This window comes from Engystomops pustulosus, chromosome 4, assembly GCF_040894005.1.
Source record: "Engystomops pustulosus chromosome 4, aEngPut4.maternal, whole genome shotgun sequence".
NCBI lineage: Eukaryota > Metazoa > Chordata > Amphibia > Anura > Leptodactylidae > Engystomops > Engystomops pustulosus.
Window position 1 is genome coordinate 41,420,086 of NC_092414.1, and position 21,816 is coordinate 41,441,901.

Below are 21,816 nucleotides of genomic sequence, written 5' to 3' on the forward strand. Positions count from 1 at the left end.
GTCTTAGGAGGTTATGGGGCATCAGCAGGAGCAGACATTGTCAGAGAGAAAAGCTAAGAGCAGCCAGTAACAACTATAGTGAGTAATATTTCACTTGTTCAGAAGAGCAAGGTGCCCTAAATTTCAAATATGTTGCCAACACTCAAACTCTGCTTAAGTCCTGCCCCCTAAAAATAGGGAGCCAATCAGATGATAGCCTCAGCCATGTCGCCTCTTCCTTACCTCATTGAGAAAGGAGGAGAGTTTCTGTGGCCTATGGGGTTCCCCCATGCGGGTACCACACCAAATCCTGCATCCCTTTTCCCAAACCATTCATGTCGGCAAGGGGGAAGTCCAGGGCTTACACCAAGACTCGGGAAGGCAGAATTCTGCCCGGGCCCCCCAAGGATCCTCATGTTACCCTCTTCAAGTGGGAGGCTTTTACAGCCAGCATGGAACATGAAACAGTAATGAAGGCATTCCGACCACGGAGGGAATTTCCTCCGTGGTGTTAATTTCCTGTCCCAGGTGGCCGCCAAGGAGTCATGAGGGAAATTAATTGCTTTTAGAAAATTTGTGTGAGGGTATTTGATGAAAAATAATATATTACAGAATATTTTTCAGTGTTCACCATGCAGATTCATAATTGTTTTAAATTTATTAAATAGCATATTTTACTTGTTACATTTTTTTCAGACTTTGGCTGGAACTAGCATTAATCTGATCTCTTGTTCAAACTCTTACAAATGTAATGCAGTGTGTTATGTAACTAATTGTTACAGTACAGTCCTGGTAGGGCCTGGTGTGCAGAGAGTACCCATAGGCTTTGGGCACACACCAGACCCTGTAAATACCATAAGAAGGATTGGTTCCCTCTGCACCAGCTTAGACACCGCCATCCATGTTTGACTGCGGTTTCTAAGGGGTCAAACACAGTGGCCCAATGGGATCCCTACCTCATAAGTTGAATAAACCCTCTGCCATCTTGAAACTTGGGTGTCATGCTATCTTTTGAATAGTACCCTCCTACTACTGTTGGTTTACTTGTCCATTTCCTTGCCTTGATTAAGGTTTAGGCTCCCTTTTAAGTTATGTCACCAGTTAAGCTAAGTACCGTGTTTTAGACTGAGTTTCCCCTTTCGTGTTATCTTTATTTATGTTTATTATCTCCTTTCTTCATAAGTGTCCCCTTTTATAGTTAGTGCCCTCATTTTGCCCCCTCCTCTAATACCCTAATTTCCCTATTCACCATATTTTCTAAATCCCTCCATCATTTCCCCATCTCATCAGTTTCCCTTTCTCCACACACCACCAACTATCAGCTCCTCATCCCCTCAGTACAACCTCCCTCAAAACACCATCAGCTCCCTCCTCCTTATGCACACCACCAGCTCTCTATCCCATCAGTCTCCTCCACACTCCATCAGCCCCCCATGACCACAAATTGCCACACACCATCAGCCCCATATCCCCTTTCCAACACACCATCAGTTCCAAATCCCCTCCCCCAAGACACTGAGTTCTATATTCCTTCTCCCACACGCCATCAGTTCCCTATCTCCTTAGTCCCCCACCTGCCATCAGCGCCATATCACCTTGGTCCCTCCCCCTGGCAGTTCTTATCCCCTCTCCCGGAGATCTCTCTAGTCCTGTCAGGTATGTACACAGTGGCAGAGCAGTGAGTTCATTACCTTGCTCTGGCACTGCGTTTAGCTGGAGCAGTGATCCACTGACAGCCGGCCTACATCTGTTACGATGTAGTGTAACAGCATCTGCCTGTGCACTACGCTGGTACTGTCCTCTTTCTGTATCCACGCAGTGCACTCAAGAGATTCTGTTATAATGAATTGAACATCCGCAGGCCCACCTCTCTCTGACTGCGATAGTTACTTTGGATCAGAGCTTTTCAGTCATCAGTATGAAAATATGTCTAACATGGCAGCTTAGATACATTCATTTGGTTTGAACAGTGGTAGATACCTTTTATAATAATGCTGATAGAGCTATATCTCAGGTGTACTAGTACAGTCACACCCAGTGATATCTTTATTATTGTGATTATTTTAGTAGTAGGAATAGATCTCATCAGGCCTTTGCATACTATAACCATTGTAGCTGTCTTTTTTTCCACAGCTTCATTCATTTGTCTATATACTAACCTACTGCTATATTGGGTCTTAAAACATTATCGATTCCCTGACTGAGGCGGCGTGGGGCATATCTGGAAATGTTTATATCATACATCTATGGTTTTATAATATTTAGAATACACTGCCCAACATAAGCAGAGATCAGTGTTTTGTGATTGGTGTAGCTGTGCCCACCATAACTTTTCTAGCTACGCCAATAGGGGCCTATTTGAGAAAGAATAAAAGTTTAATATATAGCAGCACAGCAGAGTGCCAGCTGGCTGGGATTGAAAGTCTCCTCTCTCTCTCTCATATATATATCTGTGTGATTTATTGCAATTGTATAGGGTGATAAAGTCATCATTTATGCTGCAGTTTTATGGATATAAATTCCTTTAAAGTGCACTTGTCTGTGGACTAGAGATGAACGGACCCAAATTTTTTTCGTACCCTGCAAGACCTGGACATGTTCCCGGATTGGTTGTTTGGCAGCCAATCCGGCAATATATCTGGATTCACAGGGTGCACTCAAACCACACCGTGAAGTTCGGGACAGCTCATCTCTACTGTGGACCAAATGTAAATTACTAGACTGTTGCAAGAGGCTTCCTCAACATGGAGATGCTACATTGTGTACATGTTATTATAATTTAGTCCTGTATATAATGCACTGAAACTGGGATTTTAAAAAAGGACATTAAAGTCCAATGTATTTGAAGTGAAGTGAAATGTATTTGATATGCTAAACTGCTCGGAGCCATCAGACACGTTCTTATTATAGTGTATAATTATTGAGCTTCTGTGACTGTTCCTGACAATGTGAAATTAATGTGCACTGTTTTGCTGTTTTGCACTGGCTCTTAATACTGTTAAAGATATATGTGTGTGTGTGTATGTGTGTGTGTATGTGTGTGTGTGTATATATATATATATATATATATATATATATATATATATATATATATATAATATTCAGTTAAAATAATTAGGACTGTTAATACATTGTGAAATCTTGAAAAGTAACTGTGGCTCAAAAATGTTTTAAATAACATCGGTGCTTGGCTAAGAATACTATAATGGGTAGTAAGAATTGTTTTGTTTTATGTGTAAATACAATAAATATGCACATGAGTTTATTTATACATCATTTCTACCAATACACAAGATCCATATCTGAAATCTGAATTGTGTAATATTTCCATATTCCATGTTTCCTTTTTCTAGCCTATGTGCACTCTAACATATCAGGGATATTTGTTTGGGGGAATAAAGCATTGGTATGTTATTGTGGAAACAGCTTTGTGATGAAAGTCACAATATTGTTTATAACAGGTTTTGCTAACTCTAAAGTATTTTGATTGTTAAAAATGAAAGACTACTAAATAAACTTTGTTTCAATTGCACTTTGTCTACCAAGACTCTGAAATGTTTTTAACCTGTAAAGGTAACTTTTCAAAACAGCAAACCCATCAGACCATTTCTGCAGTCCAAACTGCCCTGAGCAGCAGGATCATCATATATAATCACCTTACCCCCACATGAAGTCACAGCAGCCTCCATGGACTTCTGCTCCTTTCCGTCCACCTTGGAGCCTGCTGTGATTTCGTGTAATCACATACACGGTGTACAGTTTGCTATTCTTAGAAGGCTAAAGGACCTGCATTGATGGTCACATGTCATTAATGTAACACAAGGCACCATGTAATAAATTGACACAACATTTCCCATCTGTACATAGAGATTTATATGTCTGTAGTTGAATATTAGCAAAATGATGGCTGGTTATCTTGCATAAGGTCTAAGCCTCTTGATGTATCTGCTGGGGTAGGGGAGGGCATTAAATCCCCCCCCCCCCCTCTATGTCCTAAGAATGCATTCCTCTTTTGATACATCCTATAATTTTATCTGTTTTACTAGCTAAGCTGCCTGGCACTGGTCATTAAAATTGAGTTTACCATCTACCAATATCCCCAAGTCTCGTGCAGCTGCAGTTTTAAAAAGCAATTGACTGTTCTAGAACATAATTGTACATTTTGTTTCTGTAGCTCAAGTGCATAACTTTACAATTATCTACATTTACGTTCTTTATCTATTTCTCTGCCTCCAATCCTCCAGCTTCCACAAATCCCTATGTAATGTTATTCTATCCACCTCTGTGCTAATTACTTAACAGAGCTTAGTATCATCTGCAAAAATTGACACTTTTCTGTATAAACTCTCTGAAGTTATTAATAAAAAAAAATATTAAAAGAAGGGAGCCCAATACTGACCACCGTGGCACTCAACTGGTAACTTCAACCCAATCTTAGAAAATACCATGGTTCTCCGTTTTCTAGCATTAGGCCAATTTTTAACCCAAATGCACAAATGTTCCACCAGTCCCAGCAGTCTCATTTATGTAAAAACCTATTTTGTGGCACTGTATTAAATGCCTTGGAAAAGTCTACACATCCACTGCCACCCCGTGGTCTAGTCCAGGACTTACCTTCTCATGAAAGCCAATGAGATTAGTCTGACAGGACCAATCCCTCATAAACCTAATGCTGATGCTGGGTTATAAGGTTATGTACAGTGAGATACTCGAAGATAGCTTTTCTACCAAACCCCTAAAATATTTTTCTCACAAACAAAGCTAAACTTACAGGTGTGTAGTTTCCAAGATCACTTTTTTTTAAAAAACTTTTTTGTGTATATAGCCATCACATTTGCTATACACCAGCCCTGTGGAAAGAACCTGTTCTTCAAATATTAAAAATAACAGTTTATCTATTGCAACTACATCATTCATGCAGTACCCAGTGTATACCATCTGGGCCTGGTGTTTTATCTATATTAGCATTTTTAAAGCAGCAATGCACCACTTCCTGGATTAAAATGCGGTCATTCCTCATCTCCACCAGGTTCTACCAAAGTGGGCCCGCGCTATTCGTTTTTTAGTTTCTTTTCATTTAAATAATTGAAAAATTATTTGGGATTACTTTTACTTTGCTTGGCATGGGTTCTTTCAGTTCAGTTCTTTTTGCTGCTGTTATCAGTTTTTTACAGCATTTTTTCTATAATATATAACTTATAATATAAGTTAACATTGTAAAATAATCAAAATAGAAAAAACAATGTTTTTGAAATGTCTTACTCTTTGGGTGCTATTGTTTTTGAGAACATTGTCCCAATTAATGCCATTAAGTCCTCCCTTAGCTGCTTAGAATTTGCTCACCTGAAGTTTAACCCCTTCTCGATACAGCCCTTTTTCATAATTGCTGTTTCATTTTTCACACCCCACCTTCAAAAATCAAAAACTTTTTTATTTTTCCATGTACAGAGCTGTGTGATGATTTATAGTGCTGTCACAGCATTTGTGACATTTTCTTGTAGACTTGGTTTTTTACAGCTTTCACTGTGCACCCCAAACGACATGTCTATTTTATTCTTTGGGTCTGTACGATCACAGGGATAATATATTTATATAAGATTAATAATGTTTTTATATTAAAAATTAAAACATCCGCTGGTGCTATTTTTTCATACTTTGGTGTACGGAGCTGTGTGTGGTGTCATTTTTTGTGATATGAGATGATGTTTTCAGTGCTACCATTTTGAGGACTGTACAACCTTTTGACCACTTTTATAACATTTTATTACATTTTATTATATGTTGCGAATATGTGATAAATACAAAGATGGGGCATGGTGAAGGATTGGGGAATCCAATTTGGCAGGGGGTTTGTAGGGCAAAGTGGTTGTTATGGAGTGGAGGGTGGGGGAACAGGTGGATTTGGGATCATGGATATTACAGCTGTCCGTGACCACATACATATACACTTGCCTCTGTCTGCAGTGCTCATCACCTGCACAATATTGCCAGTGTTACAGAATAACACCCGGTTACATTGTGCATACGGTGCTTGCTGTGGGGTTGTCCTGGACTGATGGAGGTGAACTTCAGAGAACTTCAGCCACAGGCAAACATATATGTGGCCACAGACAGCTTGGGACACTAAACCAGTTGGTTGGTTTATATTTGTATCTATGGTATCTAAGTATCTATAGTTGGTTTAGTGTCCAAAAGCCACCTGACAGGACCTCTGTAAGTATGGCTTACAGAGTGTCCTCAGACATGTGTCTGAGGAAGGGGGCGTGACCCCCGAAACGTCACAGAACAGTTCTCACAGCACTTTCGGGAGGCGTCTGCTTGAGTTAGCGTCTCTGTCCATGCACCAGGATACGTGAGTTGTTTAAAAGGACATTCAAAGGATGGACTGTGATTATGCAAGTTTACAAATAAGTTTACAAATATGTTAACATACTCACGCTACCATGTGGTCTGAAAAAGCAAGCTCTTTGAACTTTATCATAGTGAATATATGGTCAACGTATCAAAAAATGTGAATGTTTTACGAGAAATTATGAAGTAAAAGGAAGATTTTAGCCAGAAAACTTGTGTGGTCAGTTTTGCTCTTGGACACTATTCACATGAGGAGATGGTACACATGCCTTCAGAGAGGGCTCTGAGTGCCCTCTCTGGCACGCTTGCCATAGGTTCGCCACCACTGCTTTAAATTAACATTCCCCCATAACGGTGTGTATTTAATCCCTCCTCCAAATTTTAATAACCTTTTAAAAAATATTCCCAGCTTTTCATCATTAAATGAAATATTGGTATCTTTATGACTGAGGTTGTACCAAGGCACCATGACAGCCGCAGATCATACAAAGACCTGTCTTGTTTTAGGCTATCTATTGCAATGTGTGATTTGCACATTTTAATAGATGATATGCAAAATCCCCGTATATTGCCATACTGCAGTGTATGGTAGGATCAATCAGACAACCTAGGGTTAAAGTAACTTGGGGGGGGGGTGTTGAAAAATAGAATACTTAAGGATACGTGACTTACAGACAACCCCTAGTTAAAGACAGAGAACTCTTCCCACTGTGACCTTTGGTGAAGCTCTCTGAATGCTTTACTATACAGACAGTCCCCAGGTTACGGACAAGATAGGGTCTGGAGGTTTGTTCTTACGTTGAATTTGTATGTAAGTCAGAACCGTATATTTTATAATTTTAGCTCCAGACAAAAAAAAATTTTGGCCCCAGTGACAATTGGAGTTTAAACATTTTTTGCTGTAATGGGACCAAGGATTATCAATAAAGCTTCATTACAGACACTTTACAGCTGATTATTGCAATCTATGAAAAGCATAGTAAAGCATTCAGAAAGATTCACCAGAGGTCAGCTGGGTCTGTCTGTAACTATGGGTTGTATGTAAGTCCGGTCTCCTTAAGTAGGGGACCACCTGTAGTCCTAGACTGCAATGATCAGCTGTGTCCCATTACAGCAAAATATTTTAAATTCCGTACAAATTCTACTTAAGAACAAACCTATGGAACCTATCTTGTAAGTAACCCGGGGACTGCCCAAATTTGTTGGTTATTATACGAATCAACTTAAACCAACTATCATTAATCCATACTGGGCTATTTAATAAGACATATAGAAATTGATGAAGAGCTATTACTCTCACCAGTACTATTTTGTCCATTCTGGACATTGGTAATTTATTCCAAACAGTTACTTAAGTTCTTATTTTATTATTTACAGGCACTAAATTCAACTTAGGGTAGTCTTTAATTATTGCCGTAATTTTAAAACCTAAATTCTCAAAGCTTTGTAACGCATCTAAAATTATTAGTTTCCCTATTCCTTGCATTTCAAATTGCAATGCAATACATGTGGAAAGGGAGATCTCGTCAGTCAAGGCGCTGCGATATCCAGAAGCCACTCGCAAACTGTAGGTAAGCTTTTAACTGTTTTTATTGATTCACTTGTGAATCAATAAAAACAGTTAAAAGCTTACTTACAGTTTGCGAGTGGCTTCTGGATATCGCAGCGCCGTGACTGACGAGATCTCCCTTTCCACGTGTATTGCATTGCATCGGCCTGCTGGTCCATCTTTCTGGGAGAACGGACCATTACCTGAATCTCGTGGCTGTCAGCGTCTCCAGACGCCTGAAAATATCTAAAAACATCCAAGAGCAAAACACTGCTCGTTGTTACGCTCAGACTCTTCCAAACCCCAGGTGAGAGTCATCATCCTTTTTTCTATCACTGTCACATCAAAGAAACACTTGAGTCTTTTTGCGCTTTTGTCTCTTCTCTGTTCCTTGATCCTCCTACCACCTCCGAGAGGAAACACTCGGACCCAGCATTCACTCATTTCAAATTGATCTATTGGGCTTAAAACTGATTTGTCCCAATTTATTTCCATGCCGGAATAGTCACCAAATTCACTTTCATAATTTGAATTGTTTTCCGTAGCAACTGAATCACTTTTATACAATTCGATGTCATCAGCATGTAATAGTTTGTCATTCTCCCCTTCTATTTTTTTTCTCTGCTCTTAACTTAAATGCAATTGGCTCTATAAAGAAGGAATTTAGATCTAGGTTCTCTATAAAACAATTTGATCCAGCCAATCAATTTGTTGCCCAAACCAAATTTCCTCAATACCTCTGAGAGGAAGATCCACTCTGTCAAACAATTCAGTGGCATCCAATGGTAGGATGGAGCTGGTCTCCCCACGGCCCAACTGCATATTTGGTATTCCTACTAGTAATAAATCCACACTGGTTAATTTGTATTAGATGCAAGGCCTATAGCAAAATAACTTGCCCACCAGATTACAGTATAGCCCCTTTTCTGTGATAAGTAACAATATTGGTCTAAAAGATTCTTTACAAAACAGATCTTTATTAACATCATAGAGCAGAGGCACTTAGCTCTGGCCCCCCTCTACTGCTGCTTGTGACTACAGCCTCAGGGAGTTGATTGGGGAGGAGAAGGGTGGGAATGCCAAGGATACCAAGCGACAAAGGTGTTCAAAAAATGTTTTCAATAAGCATTATGGTCAGTGTTTTATAATTCTAAAATTTCTGCTTCTGTAATCAGCCATAAATCTGTGGAATTAAGCCAGTCCATGGGCGTTGAGTTGTGAAGGAGAGTTGGGGTTGTATTGCTCATAAAAAAACAGCTAAACTTAAAAGTCTTATTTAGCCCATTTGGTTTGATGGTTTTTAACTTATATACATATTTCCAATTACATACATACCGTATATACTCGAGTATAAGCCGACCCGAGTATAAGCCGAGACCCCTAATTTCAACACAAAAAACTGGGAAAACCTATTGACTCGAGTATAAGCCGAGGGTGGGAAATGCATTGGTTACAGCCTCCCAGGATATAGTCTGCCAGCCCCTGTAGCATACAGCCTGCCCAACCCCTGTAGCATACAGCCTGCCCAGCCCCTGTAGTAAGAAAAAAAATAACACTGTACTCATCTTTCCGACGTCCCCCATAGGTACTCTTCTGTCTCAGACTGTCTCAGACAGAAGAGGACCTATGGGTGACGTCAGAAAGGTGAGTTTTGTCTTTATGTTTTTAGTTGACTTGAGTATAAGCCGAGTTAGGGTTTTTGAGCACAAATTTTGTGCTGAAAAACTAGGCTTATACTTGAGTATATAAGGTATATCCACTCACTCTCTAAATGTAGGGTATATTTGTCAAGATTTCCCCTTCTGATGCCCATTTGACATGCGTAATGACCCTTACTTTTAAATCTATAAAATTAGTCATGCTTCTGTTTAAGTATTCAGCTACTACTCAGCTATATTCCATCTTTGTGCTTCAGATTTAATTTTGTTGTAATTTTTTTATGCTTAAATTATGTTCCCTATTGCAAGCTCTAAGTTCTCTTATGGTTTTACCAACATACATCAAGCCACATGTACATTGTAGTGCACAGACAGATATATATTTATCCAAAGTTTGGCCGCCCCTTGCCCCATGAAGAAGCTAGGTCCCCTCAGAGAAACATGAGTTCAGGCAGGGACATGGGCTACAGAAGGAGAAATCTTGACAACCATCCCCTACATTTGGAGAATGAGTTAAAACCCATCAAACCATATATCTTAATTGAGACTTTTGTTTTTAGCTGCTTTTTTTGAGCAATAATAGTCCACTCTCCTTCACAACTCAACACCCATGGACTGGTTAAATCTATTAATATCATCTATAAGCACATAATTCAAAGATGATGAAAAGATGTCCTAGGTTCACAATAATTTTGCCTAGGTCGCAGAATATATGCTGATCATGACATCTGCATGATCCACGGCCATTTAGAACACCTCTCCTGAAAATATTCACATGCATGAAGAAAAATCCAACATGGCAATGTAAATAAAAAGTTTCTTTATTCAGTACATATTGAAATGGTCTTGAGCTTGACCTACGCATTTCAGAAGATAACCCCCTTAGTAATGGCATATACAGACTCAAACTAACAAAACCTCTAAAAACTGTCACGGTTACACCCGCGATCCTCGGTACGGATTGAGGGTGTACCCGTGCCTGCTGCCGCGGTCCCCGCTGCCCCAGCTCTCACTTACCTCTCCAGGCTCCGGCCTGCACTCTTGCTCCCAGCGTGTAGGCCGCATGCTGCTTCCATGCAGTCGCGTGCTCCTGCCACTAGAGGGAGCGCGCGCGGACTTCTCCCAGCCTTAAAGGGCCAGCGTCCTCCTTACTGGTTCTGGCATTCCAGGCTCGGCTATAAAGCCTGGCGACTCCCAGCATCCCCTGCCGGATCTTCAGCTCATTCTACTGAGGAGAAAGCCTTTTTGAGCGTTTCCAGACGCCTCTGAGTTCCAGTGTTCCGAGCGTTTCCAGACGCCTCTGTGTTTTCTGCTATTCCCGGTTTCCTGTGTTCCGTGTTGTTCTCCTGCCTGCCTGCCTTCCCGTGGTCCTGCCTGCCTTCCCGTGGTCCTGCCTGCCTGCCTTCCCGTGGTCCTGCCTGCCTTCCCATGGTCCTGCCTGCCTGCCTTCCCGTGGTCCTGCCTGCCTGCCTTCCCGTGGTCCTGCCTGCCTTCCCGTGGTCCTGCCTGCCTGCCTTCCCGTGGTCCTGCCTGCCTTCCCGTGGTCCTGCCTGCCTTCCCGTGGTCCTGCCTGCCATCCGTGGTCCCCTTGTCCCTACCTTGGCTGCCACCGTGGGCCTAGTCGCACCCGTGGAGCGACCTGGTGACTCCCCGCCGCAGCAAGTCCATCCCGCTTTGCGGCGGGCTCTGGTGAAGACCAGGAGTTCACTTAGACTCCGCTCCCGGGTGTGGCTAAGGTGGTTATCTCCCGCGGTGGTCCAGGGAGTCCACTCACTTAGTCCTAAGGGACTAATCCCCATAGACTGTGACAAAAACATTGATTGACAAGGATCAATAAAAACACTAATTGATAGAGGCAATTCCTCCAATATCAGATCATTTCTGGTATGGCAGGTTCATAGATGATCTGCTTACAATCTGGCAGGGACCAAGAATCACTCCATTTAGAAAATATATTAATAATAATCCACTGAATATGACGTCCACAAGTGCGAGTTTAGGGTAAAAAAATACCTTTTCTTGATGTCATACTAGAGTCGGATAGTACGACAGGTGTAGTCCATACCTCTACATATCACAAGCCCCAGTCAATATATGCACTGTTAGAAGCAACCGGTTCCCATCCTGACCATGCAATCTGTTCCATTCCGATTGGAGAACTACATAGGATGAGGAGGAACTGTTTGGATGACAGTGTTTTTGAAACCTGGATTGAATAGTTAAGTCCTTGAGGATGCAGCCACTTTATAGCTTAAGGCTCAGCCCCATTTTTTGTATTCTGACATTTTAGGGCTAAATTAACATATAACTGACAAAATTTGACCATTCTAAATTTCACCTCCATTTTGATATAATTACTATGAAGATCTCAAGGGGTTAAAAATCTTCCTAATAACTTTTTCTGATAGTTTGAGGGGTGCAGATTTGAAAATGGGTTGATTATATAGGGGTTTTTTAATGCTAAATTTTTAAAAATTTCATTGAAAACTGTATTTATCCCCAAAATAGTCAATTCTGAAAATTCAGGAAAGTTATATTCTATGGAATTTTTCAAAAAATTCCTAATTTTTCTTTCTTTTTTTGTAAATAAACTCAAAACTTATCTGTCAAATGTTACCACTAAAGTGAAGTACAACATGTGCGGGAGGATATAATTACTATTTATTGATGCTATGAAAGGATATTTTGCATTCTGGATAGATATAATCTTTTCTATCTAGACAGGATATGATGTATTTGGTATTGCTGTCGTCATTGGAAGAAATGATGTGCCTGCATCAATTAGTGTAATCAATGGTCCTAAAATGTTTTTTGAATGTTTTGTTACTTTGAGAATACAAGTTCTTGATATCAAATTCTGAAAGAAAAGAACAGTATTAGTTCTTGTAATAGATGAATCACAAAATTCTGTCATCGTATATAGATCTGATCAGACAGTCGAGATAAAGATCCCTAGGGGAGACTATACCTATTATAGACCATTTAATTTATAGTCCACGTTTAATCCATTGGTTCTACGGTATATAATACAAAGATCCACTTCAATTCCTTGCTGTAGCAAACCACATGGGCAATGTCACGGGTGCCCCTGTGACCCATATCTCGGGACGCAGGCGCACCTGTGTGCCTCCGTGTGCCCCATTGACTCCCTGACCTCCCTGGGTTCCGGCGCCTTCTCCTGTGGCCCAGCTTGCGTGACCCCGTCTCCTAAGACGACTCTATAAAATTTAAAGGGCCAGTGCGCCGCTAATTGGCACTGGCCAGCTGCCAATTCTGTTAAATAGCCAGCCTCTTCCTGTGTCCTCTGCCGGATCTTCGTGCCTTGTGCCCTAGAGAAAGCTTTGCCCTGCGTTGTTATTGTGACTCCTGTTCCGTTATTGACTGCCTGTCCGTGCTTGTCTCGACCTCTTGCCTGTCCCCGACCACAAGTTTGCTTTACGATTCTGTACTTCACCTTGGCTGACATGTGGACAAAGTCGTGCCTGTCGAACCCACTTTGCAGCGGGCTCTGGTGAAAACTTGTTTTCACCAGAAAGAGACAATGACACTTATGTAATGACAAGTATGGAACATTCATGTACTTAAATAAATTAATCATGGCTCCTCATTGTACCCTCTCCAGCTCCAGGGCATTCTTTTTGTGGACTATTTCCCAGAACTGAACACATATTTAAAACCAATGTCTAGTACAGTTAGTAATATTACATACTGTATATAGTCGAGTATAAGCTGAGTTTTTCAGCACAAAAAATGTTCTGAAAAACTCAAACTTGGCTTATACTTGAGTCAAGAAAAAAAACGAAAGTCAAAACTCCCCTTTCTGACGTCCCCCGCAGGTTTTCTTTTCTTCAGTCCAGCAGCGTCCGCTTTGTGCATGCCGTCTGGCGCAGACTATGACGTCAGCTGCTGCTGTCATAATATTGTGTGTGCAGGCACGCACTCTGATGTCCGCAAAAGAGAAGAAGAGAAGACCTGCAGGGGCGTCGGAAAGGTATGTTTTGACAATTTTTTTAGGAATTGGGCAAACAGGGCCTGGCTGACTACAGGGGAGGAGGCTGTCTGATTACTGGGGCTAGCTAACTGCTGGGGCAGGGGGCTGGTTAACTGCTGGGGCAGGGGGCTGGTTAACTGCTGGGGCAGGTTGCTGGCTAACTGCTGGGGCAGGGGGCTGGCTAACTGCTGGGGCAGGGGGCTGGCTAACTACTGGGGCAGGGGGCTGGCTAACTACTGGGGCAAGGGGGCTAGCTACTGGGGCAAGGGGCTGGATGGCTATACACTAGGGGGGAAGGGGGACTGACTATCTATATACTGGCTGTGACCAATGCATTTCCCACCCTAGGCTTATACAGGCAGTCTCCAGGTTACGCACAGGATAGGTTCTGTAGGTTTGTTCTTAAGTTGAATTTGTATGTAAGTCGGAATTGTATATTTTATGATTGTAACCCCAGCCAAATTTTTTTTAGTCTCTGTGACTATTAGATTTTAAAAATCTTTGTCATAAGAACCAGGATTAACAATAAAACTTAATTACAGACATCTGCAATTATAGCTGTTTATTGTAACTTAAGGCTTAAGTACAGTAAATTTCCAACATCCAGAGGTCCGTTTGTAACTATGGGTCATCTGTAAATTGGGTGTTCTTAAGTAGAGAACTGTTTGAACTGCTTGAATCTCGAGCATCCACACCACTTTGATACATGACAAAATCCCGCTGGCTTTAGAGGCCACTGATTGACATTGCATGCTGTTATTAAATCTATGATCTACTATTATACACAGGTCCTTCTCAACAAGAGATAATGCCAGATTTACTCCCCTAAGGACATATGTTGTATGTGGATTATTAGCCCCTATGTTCATAACCTTACATTTATCCACATTGAACCTCATTTGCCAAGTTGATGAGGAAACATGTCACCTTGCCGCCTCTGAACATCCTCCATAGACTGAATTATACTACACAGCTTGGTGTCATCTGAAAAAATAGACACAGTGCTATTTTTTTTTTGCAGACAAAAACATGTTTATTGATCAGTCATCAGTATACATAGATTAATTCAAACAAACAAAACAACGAATCTTGCAATAAGTTGCTGGTTATTACAATATATAAATGAGATCAACATTATTTCCTAAACATGAAAATGTCAGCAGATATATTTGGGGAGGAGAAATCCTCCCTTCACCGTACTTCTCCCAATACTTAGATATGGCACATGTTTAACCAAAAAGCGGAAAAAAAAATAAATAAATGAATAAGTATATAGATAAAAAAGAAAAGAGAGAAAGGATAGGTATAGTATTCTACTGTCCTAATACACTAATATACTAACAGGAGTCGGGTTGCTACAATTGGACCGGAGGAGGCATCTCAGTTCCTAAGTTTATAGGGTATATGTGATCTAATGAATTAAAATTGGAGGGGCATATTTAAGTTCATATATTCAAACTTAGCCACGCACTCCAGTTATCTTTAAAATGTTTACTTCTTATTATGCCTTGTTCCCACATATACATTTCGTAGCGATGGCATTCATTCATACTCTCTATGAAGTATCTATATTGACATGGCTAACAGATTTCCATTGCTTTGCAATAGTCATTCTCACCACCGCACATAGTCTACTTGTTAGCCATTTCTCGTTCTCAGAGAACCCCCTCATATATATGTCCAGTAGAGCAATGGCGGGGCAAGGTGGGGTATAGGTATTCCTCATTATTGAGATAAGCTCAAAAGTATAGTTCCATATATGCACCACTCGATCACAGGTCCACCACATATGTAAGGTTGATGCTATGGCCGTACATCCCCTCCAGCAGTACTCGCTGGAATCTTGATTAACTTTTGCAAGTTTTTGGGGGGTTATATACCACCTACTCCTAATTTTAAACAAATTATCCATATGATTTGTGCATAGCAGGTTCCTGTTTGAATCCTCTATTGCCTTTCTCCACTGTTCTTCTAAGAAAGACAGTCCAAGTTCTTTTTCCCACCTTGCCATATACGGTAGTTTGCCCCTGCTATATCAGTGGATAAGATCCCTATATGCTGCAGAGGTGCCTCCCTTTGATCTGGATGACTTTATATATGTTATAAGTCTCAGACTAGTGTACACCGATTCCTCTGAAAGATCTTTTACTGAATGGAGTAGGGTTTTCAGCCTAAAATGTTTGAACCAATCCGATGAGGGTATATTAAATTCCTGTCTCAGTTCTCTAAATGGTATCCAGCTTCTATTTCTCTTCAGGGCTTTAAGATTTTTAATTCCTGCCTGTATCCATGCTGTCAAATCAAGGTCATCTACTAAACATTCTACGGATATTAGATCTATTTCATGTAGGGAAAGTTTTATTTTGTCCTTAAAAAGATAACAATACTTGCTCCATGCGTGCAGCGTCGCACCTGTCGTTTCTAACATATCCCTCCCTAAAGTACCTAGTCTTTTTTTCCCCTTTAGTTCTAAAAGTTTATCCAACAACAGGGCTTTAATAAGTGTACATTTGCTACCTCTGATTCTATTCTTTCCCACCTATCCTGTACTCTCCCTGCGGACCACCAGGTTCTAATAGTGCTGCTTCTTGATAGAGTGCTATGCTAGGAAGTCCTGCTCCTCCCAAACTCTTGGGGCAGTTCAGGACCCTCCTCGCTATTCTTGGTTTTTTATGTGCCCAGACCCATATAACTAGGTATTTCTCTATTTCCTTAACCCCTTACCGACATGTGATGTAGTACTACGTCACATGTCGGGTCCCGGTACATGGAGAGGGCTCGCGGGCTGAGCCCTCTCCATAGGCGGTAAGTCTTTGCTGCATATTGCAGCAAAGGATTACCGGTAACACCCGCGATCGGTGCCGGCACCGATCGCGGGTGTTTTACCGCTGAAGACCCGAAGCTACTTCGGGTTAACCCATTCATTGCCATGTGCTGTCAGCACATGGTAATGTATGATTAGTAAAATCCCCATATACTGCCATACTGTAGTATGGCAGTATATGATAGGATCGTACAGACACCCTAGGGTTAAAGTACCCTAGGGAGTCTGAAAAATAGTAAAAATAAAAAAAGTTAAAATAAAAAAATTATTATAAAAAAACCTAAAAATTCAAATCACCCCCCTTTCCCTAGAATTGATATAAATAAACAGTAAAAATCATAATTACACTAGGTATTGCCGCGTCTGAAAATGCCCGATCTATCAAAATATGATAACGGTTTTTCACTGCGTTTAACCCCGTAACGGAAAATCGCGCCCAAAGTCGAAAATGGCACTTTTTTGCCATTTTAAATTTTTTTTAAATTCTATAAAAAGTGATCAAAAGGTCGTACAGTCCTAAAAATGATAACATTGTAAATGTAATCAAAATCCACAAAAAACGACACCACCCACAGCTCTGTACACCAAAGTATGAAAAAGTTATTAGCCCCAGAAGATGGCAAAATCCCCCAAAAAAATTTTGTACAGGAGGTTTTAATTTTTTTAAATGTATGAAAACATTATAAAACCTATATAAATTTGGTATCCCGTAATCGTACCGACCCAAAGAATAAAGTAGACATGTAATTTGGGGTGCACAGTGAAATCCGTAAAATCCAAGCCCACAAGAATACGGCACAAATGCGTTTTTTTACCAATTTCACTGCATTTGGAATTTTTTTCCCGCTTCCCGGTATGAAATATTAAATACCACCATTTTGAAGTGTAATTTGTTACGCAGAAAATAAGCCATCACACAGCTCTGTACATGGAAAAATAAAAAAGTTACAGATTTTTGAATGTGGGGAGTGAAAAATGAAAACGCAAAATCGAAAAAGGGCCTCGGCGGGAAGGGGTTAATAACATGCTTAGTTAGAGGAACCGGAATACATCTAAAGGTGTACAGGATTATCGGCAAAATATTTTGCTTGACATATAAGACTCTATCTAGTAAAGCTGTCACTAAAGGTGAGCCCTTTTTACACATCTCTTTAACCTTGTCTAGTAAAAACTGACTATTCACTCTTCTTGTATAATCTATGGTCCGTCCTATTCTTATCCCAAGATAGGCAAAACTTTCTTTTGCAATTACATATTTAAACCTGTTTGCAATTTCTTGCTCCAATGTGGGACTACCATTGAGAACCAAAATATGGCAGTGCTATTAATTCCTACCTCTATATCATTAATAAATGTATTAAATAGTAGTGGGCCAAGCACAGAACCCTGGGGTACACCACTCATAATTGTAAATGATTCAACCAAACCCAACCCAATCCAATAGACTTTATTTTACCCATTAGGCATCTATGGGGGACAGTGTTGAATGCCTTTGCAAGTCCAAGAACACAAATGGGGGATCAGCAGATCACAACGATTTCTTGACTCAATTTTTCACCTATGCAAATATAAACCATATTCCTTATTATATATATAATTGAGGTTTTACAAATACATTTCAAGTGTATAATACTTTTTCTCCCATACCCCCCATCTCTCCCTTTCCCTACCCAACCCCACCCTTATTGGTCACTTGTTTTTCCTGCTTTTTGCTGTCTTCCAAATAATTTATTTTACCATATCCATGTTTTCTTGTATTACATGACCATTACATGACCATAAACAATGTAACAATGTAGCTCTATTTTCACCACATTTTGGACACTGAGGCTTATATCCTTTCATACACTTTCCTAATGGAGCTGCAAAATTATAATAAACTCAATTTATAACTTTAAAATGTTTCTCTTCATAACGTAAATTTAATAGCTTCACCTACATACTTTGTTCCTTTTAGCATCTTACTCTGTATGTCATCCTCTTATGTTTTCAAATTTCTTATTTCCATAATATTTTTTTTAATTTGTTATGTTTCCCAGCAATAGGTGTTTTATATGCAAATAATGCTATGAACATTGGTGTTGATTTAACCCCTTTCCCATTTTTTAGTATTTTTAGTAAAGTTTTTTAAGTTTTTACAGAATTAACAATATTTACAATGTAACATAAGTGTTAGAAATATCAAGTAATCACTGTTACAATAAGGTGATGTAACAGGGTCATGCCACCTGGCAAAGACCAATACGTAGGAGAGGGAAGGTCCCTGAAAAAAGTTGGGGTAACGACCCCAAAGAACAAAAGCAACAAAAAAGGTGGGGTATCCCCAAAAAATTATTGATTATTTGGGAATTAACATGTCTTACATAAAGATGAGTCATGCATACAAGAAAAGTAAGGCCCTTAGCTCTTGGTAAAGGACCATACTTTTCTTGCATCTGTGAAGAGATCTTTAGTTGCCCATGGTAACCAATTACAGCTCAGCTTTCATTTTACCAATGCTCATGAATGTTTTAAAAGGGAGCTGTGATTGGTTGCCATTGGCAACTAAGAATAATCTTACTTTTATACAGCTTGATAAATCTCCCCCTTTGTTTCTACTCAATGAAGCAGAGTGTATATATATATATATATATATATATATATATATATATATATATATATATACATGTGTGTGTGTATGTATATATATATATATATATATATATATATATACACTTATATATACTGTTCATTCTACTGTAATTCTGCCTGTGATGTAAATGAGGCGACTGCTGTAAAAAAAACCTGTAATGATTAGAAAAAAATAGGATTATTAATAGGACTTATTCCTTTTTATTAAATATACATTGGAACGTTTCTCAGAAATCTCATAAAATTCTTAAATATGTATTAAATAAAAACTTGCAAATGGTGAATATACAAAAATTTTGAAAGATGCAAAGCAATTTTTATATTTGTGTTTTATTAAATGATAATGTATATAATATTTTTTACTTTCTTTTAGAAGAAAATTGTCTTGGGGATAAATCTGTTTTCTGTCGTTTGGATGTGCTGTCCCGTTATTGCTCAATGCGAGGATATAGCAGACTGTGCTGTAAGGCTTGCAATTCATCTCAAAACTCAAGTGACAGTAATGTGAGAAATAACAGCATTGAAACCTTTTCACCGGCAAATCCAACTCTTCCAAGCATCCCATCCATTATGCCTCCTACTCCTGTTTACACTACACAGATGTCCAGAAATGCAAGTAACAATCTGCAAGATTCAAACAGAGTTGATGTGCTCTTCAAAAACAATAGGCCTGAAAATGAAGTCCCCCCTCCTAATCTCCTACCGCGCAGAAGGACCATGTATGAAAAGACAAAAAACCAGAGGATTCAACAACTGATTGCAGAGAAATTACAGGCGACGAAAAAGAAACTGCATTAATGTCAAGAGCATTTTCTACGAAAATGGAAGAATATGGCACTATATGCGACCTAGTCTGGCAAAAGTTTTTCCGTTATTAACATTTTTTGCAGTTGCAGAGAATATTGCAGGTTGCAGGTAAAATTTTCTGGACATAGTTTTACATTTCCTCATCAATAATTGTTACAAATCTACAGTGATCTTCAAGGGTAACATTGTTTACAGATGCTTCTGGTGCTGTTTTTCTATTCACAATCAGTGTGTCTACATTTACTGCAATAATGCTATTGTCACATGTTCATGTAAAAGTGTAAATCATATCTATGACTATTTGTAATACACAATTAGACTGTTTTGCAATACAACCACCCTATGTGCTGCTCTCATTATCTCATACTGGATGTTTTCACAGTTATCACTAAAATATTATTTCCTAGCAATGTTGTATATGTTTAAAGGGGTTATCCGGGTTTAAGAAGTTACTCAGGGCCGGCTGGGGCGGGCTATTTAAAAATAATAAACGTGTACTTACCTCCTCCGGCGCCGCTGATGTCCCGCGCCGTGGTCCGTCTGATCTGTGCCCATTTGTTTACCGCGCACAGGGAGCTTCCGGCTGGCGAGGCCACGCCTATCCATCCCTATCTCTCAGCATTGTATGCGCTGGGAGATGGTGTCGGATGGGAGCTTCCGGCCGGCCAGAAGCTCCCTATGCGCCCTTGTAAACAAACTGGCGCACAGATCAGACGGACCACGGCGCTGGAGGAGGTAAGTACAGGTTTATTATTTTCAAATAGCCTACCCCCTAAGTTATTCCTAAACTCGGATAACCCCTTTAACCATTGATATGAAAGAAGGATTGAATAATTATGAATAGGTTCCAATCGAAAGCAAAAAATGCATCAATGGGGCCAGTCCTCCTTTCACGCCATGCGGCCAATCTACATTGCTTTAGATTGGAACCCGTTTCTGATGCACCCTAATAGGAGATCTAGATTATTGGAGCCATCCAGGGACATCAATGACCATAACATTGTTTGATTTACAAAGTAGTTATTCATTTAGCATAATTCAAAAAGGTCAGCATCTAACTATATGACAAAAGGTTGCCCTATGAGTGCTCTTTTCCTCTTCCTTTTTAGAACATATGACTATTGCTGCCTCAAATAAATAGGCATCTATTTATACTGTACACAGATAAAAGCAAAAATAACAGCATAACTGCACAAAAATAAAAGCATAGGGCAAAATGTAATCCTTTTAGGATGCAGAAAGTCGTAGTCTTAATGTGCACCCCATTTTTAACAAATTTGACGTCACTTTATATGGTTATAACTTTTTAACACTTTACCAAAGTGATTTTAAGATTGTTTTTTAGAAGTAAATGCAAAACATAAGAACAAAAACCTGATATGAAATACAGTTCCATGAAAAAAACAAACATACACAAGTTTCACAGAAACAAAGCAGATGTGCATATTGAAAAAAATACTTTATTCATTAGTCATGTTATTGAACTATATAGATCTCAATAAAGTCAGACCTTCCAGTTATATAACATAGCTATTATTTCCCATAATAAAGAAAGAGAGGCAATAAGGTAAAGATTAGTAGTAAACTGAATAAATCACAATAGTTTTTAGAACCTCCAATTATCTGATATAACTGGTGTTCCCAGTAGTAAGGTAAAAGAGATACGAATAACAAGTCACAATTATATATTTTATACAACCACTAATCACTAATATATAAAAAAATAGGTCACTTTAACATCAAAACAAATCAGAAATAAATAACTTTACCACATAATATGATCCATGGGTAGGGAGAAAAAAAACCCCCACACGTCTCATCGGCTTCCGTATGGGATACTAGTAATATGCTTTTTAGCACCTTAAATACATATGGCTGCCCTGGTGGAGCACAAATGGGAGATGGAAAACTGCTTTTCCGGTGTATTCACCGGAAATGCATCATGCTCACCAACCCCTGCGTGCGTGTCACCTAAATAGAAGTGGGAAGAGATTTACTAGTGTTCCATTTACAAATTGGTGCAATG

At 39.6% G+C, this 21,816-nt stretch overlaps 1 protein-coding gene across 3 annotated transcripts in view; it reads left to right on the plus strand.

The window, feature by feature from the left end:
* The window catches only part of LOC140126382 (A disintegrin and metalloproteinase with thrombospondin motifs 2-like), a 347,949-nt gene extending 327,824 nt beyond the window's left edge, over positions 1 to 20,125 (plus strand). For all 3 annotated transcript variants that reach the window (XM_072145781.1, XM_072145779.1, XM_072145782.1), the window contains one exon: positions 19,357 to 20,125. In XM_072145781.1, the coding sequence (XP_072001882.1) occupies positions 19,357 to 19,781 (425 nt within the window). In that variant the 3' untranslated portion in view covers positions 19,782 to 20,125. The remainder of the gene's footprint in view (positions 1 to 19,356) is intronic.
* Positions 20,126 to 21,816: the final 1,691 nt, after the last annotated feature.